Source organism: Propithecus coquereli, unplaced genomic scaffold (genome assembly GCF_000956105.1).
Source record: "Propithecus coquereli isolate 6110/MARCELLA unplaced genomic scaffold, Pcoq_1.0 Scaffold576, whole genome shotgun sequence".
Taxonomy (NCBI): domain Eukaryota; kingdom Metazoa; phylum Chordata; class Mammalia; order Primates; family Indriidae; genus Propithecus; species Propithecus coquereli.
The window spans coordinates 382,385-385,382 of record NW_012151685.1 but is presented as its reverse complement, the minus strand read 5'-3'; the positions used below and the strand labels follow the sequence as shown (position 1 = coordinate 385,382).

Here is a 2,998-nt window from a genome sequence, read left to right as displayed (position 1 = left end):
AAGCCTGTGTCCTTCTTTTCCAGTGTTGTGTCCCCAACTCTATCATGTCTGGCACATAATAGTTGCTCCCTAAATATGTTGCATAATAGAATGAATGTATAAGCAAATTTAAGTCATGAAGTTTACATGACATAATAATAGTAAGCTGGTTTGTAATCAATGATTATAAAAGAGTTTCCTGTTATTATTGTCACCATCTAAACATTATCATCATCATCAAATATGTGTTACTCAGTCTTCTTTAATCTACTACCAAGAAGGTGATCATCTTCTAGCATTACTGCCTTAACTTAGAAGTTTAGTGAAATAATACAGAAAACACTTTGCTGATATAATGGTTTTGTTACAGGTCTCTAAGCTGGCTGGTGTTTTGGTCAAGCATGGCATCAAGAAAGGTGACACTGTGGTCATCTACATGCCCATGATCCCGCAGGCAATGTATACCATGCTGGCGTGTGCAAGGATAGGGGCCATCCACAGTCTCATATTTGGGGGATTTGCATCCAAAGAACTAAGTAGTCGCATCGACCATGTAAAGGTATGTGCTTTATTTGGGGAAATCTACAGGTAGGTACTACTACCTTTTTATCTGTGGATGAATCATCAGAGAATGATCTGTGCTTGTTAGATCTTCCTTTCAAACAGGATACTTAAAATATACTTTTTCTTTGGCATATATCTATTAAGCAAGCATTTGTTTTTAAGTCAGTCCCATGTGAAAGACAGCTTGCTATGTACTTTGAGCAATATCAAATATAAGATAAGGTGCATGCCTTTCAAGTTAGCTTGTCATATATTGGGGTATATAATACAATAAAAATAACTAATTTATTCATTCAACATATACTTATTAAGCTTCCGCTATGTGCCTGACACTATTCTTGGAAATGGATAATAAATAATCCTTACCAAATGTATGGGACAGATAACTAGTTTCACAATCTATATACTTCTAGGAAGGAAAGTATAGACAGTGGTGAAGAGAGGGTGTCAAGGAGGGGTGAAGTCTCAAGTTCAAATGGGGTATTAAAATAACACTTGGCACAGTGCCTGGCATATAGTATATGTTTTTAAAATGTTAACTATTATTAATCTATGAATTTAGAGCAGAGGTCAGCACACTTTTTTCCATAAGATAGTAAATATTTTAGGCATTGCAGATTACATGATCTTTATCGCAACTACTCAGCTCTGCTGTTATAACACAAAAGCAACCGTAGACAATACATAAACAAACGGACTTGTTTGTTTTTCAATAAAACTTTATAGAACTAGGATGTGGGCTGGGTTTGGCTCACAAACATAGTTAGCACATCCCTGATTTAGAGGAAGGAGTATTTTCTTTTATCTGGGTGCCTGGCTAAAGAAAGCTTCCTGAAGAAGGTAAGATTTGAATTAGAGCTTGGCTAAGATTCAGCTAGTTGAAGAAAATGAGGTAGTGGGATCCAAAGAGGGAGAAAAAGAATCTTAGTCAAGTATTATGTCAATGAAAGGGTATAATTCATTTGGGAAAACAACAAGTAGACTGATGTGACTAAGGAGGGAGAGAAGATGAGTGTGCAAAGGCAGGTTTTGTCCAAACTGGATTCTGTAGACCTTGGCCAGTAAAAGTCTTTGTACAGGTAAGTATTATGTATTAAGCAATGTTAAGAGAAAACAAATCTTGCAATATGATGTGAGTAGAAAAGAAGCTAAAAGCTGTAATAAAAACCTTAGGTGGCTGGTCTATTTGTGAAGCAATGTGCAATATGAAGGAGAATAATGACAGTGGGAAGATTAACGAAGGAAGATCATTATGTGAGTAAGAGATGGCTGACCTTTAGTTTTACAAGTCCAAGATGAGACATTCTTAGCAGGGAAGAAAACTAATATATATTGAGGGCTCCCTGAGTGGTAGGCATAGAGTGAGGCTTTGCATATCTTATTTCGTCTGGTAATAGATAAGGTGTTAGAAGTAAGTAGCTGATTTGTAAACTAACTGCCTGAGTCCCTTTTTTTTTTCTTTTTCCATTTTTTTTTCTTTTTAAACATGTTGAGGTAGTGCTTGTGAAGAAAATCTAGGGAAAATATCAATCAGTCACTAAACTGCATATCAGTGGAAAGTGGGAGACTTCTCTGAGGAAGCAATGAACTACGGTTTCGTAGCTACAGAAAAAATACTATTTAGACAAAGATATTGGATATATTATTTCCTTTTTAAAATTTTCATAAGATATGGGGAAATATATATATTTATATATATAAAAAATAAGGATTTACAAATTTATGCTATATATTATTTAAGGAATTTTCATTCACAACACACACACACACACAAACACATAATCTTGTTAAGAAGTTTAGGCAATAAATGGGCAAAGCCATCGGGCAGGTCAAATTTAAGGAGGGAAGATGGAGATAAAGATATAGATCTGAGATTTTGGATAAAATTAATACATAGTTGAAATCAGGAATGACTTTGATGTCATGATTTTCAAATCAATCAGCTAAAGGAAAAATTTCATTTTAACAGATGAAGATGGAAAAGATGTATACTAACAAGTTAGTCTACACCCAATACAGTTTCCAATAAAAAGCTGTTAATAGAAATGTGAAAGGGACTATTTTTCCAGAGGAAGAGTCTAATTTTAACTTTATTAAATTATTCAAGTTATGATATATTCTATATACATTCTTATTTGAAATGTAGCTTACTTCCATTTATTCAGAATTCTAATTTTAGGGAATGTTATCTTGAGCTATTTTTGCAAGTGTTACCAATATTAAAATGTGAATTATATTCAAATGTCTGACCTTTAAAAATATAATAAGAGAAAACAAGACTTTTTCTTTATCTTTTCCCTTTTTTTAAGGGCAGCTTAGTACAGTAGAAAGAGAAAGGTTCTGCATCCAGACACACCCAGCCCCCTTTCTGCCTGCAACACTTGCAACCTGAGGCAAGCTATGTAACTGCACTGAGCCTCAGCTTGATGAATAACAAATAATATTCGAAAAGCAG

The 2,998-nt window shown here is 34.3% G+C and overlaps 1 protein-coding gene across 1 annotated transcript in view; it reads left to right on the top strand.

The window, feature by feature from the left end:
- ACSS3 (acyl-CoA synthetase short-chain family member 3) overlaps positions 1 to 2,998 on the top strand; it is a 193,199-nt gene that overhangs the window by 62,451 nt on the left and 127,750 nt on the right. Inside the window, exons 3-4 of the mRNA XM_012658161.1 lie at positions 350 to 567; positions 1,595 to 1,622. Coding sequence (XP_012513615.1) covers positions 350 to 567; positions 1,595 to 1,622 — 246 coding nt within the window. The remainder of the gene's footprint in view (positions 1 to 349; positions 568 to 1,594; positions 1,623 to 2,998) is intronic.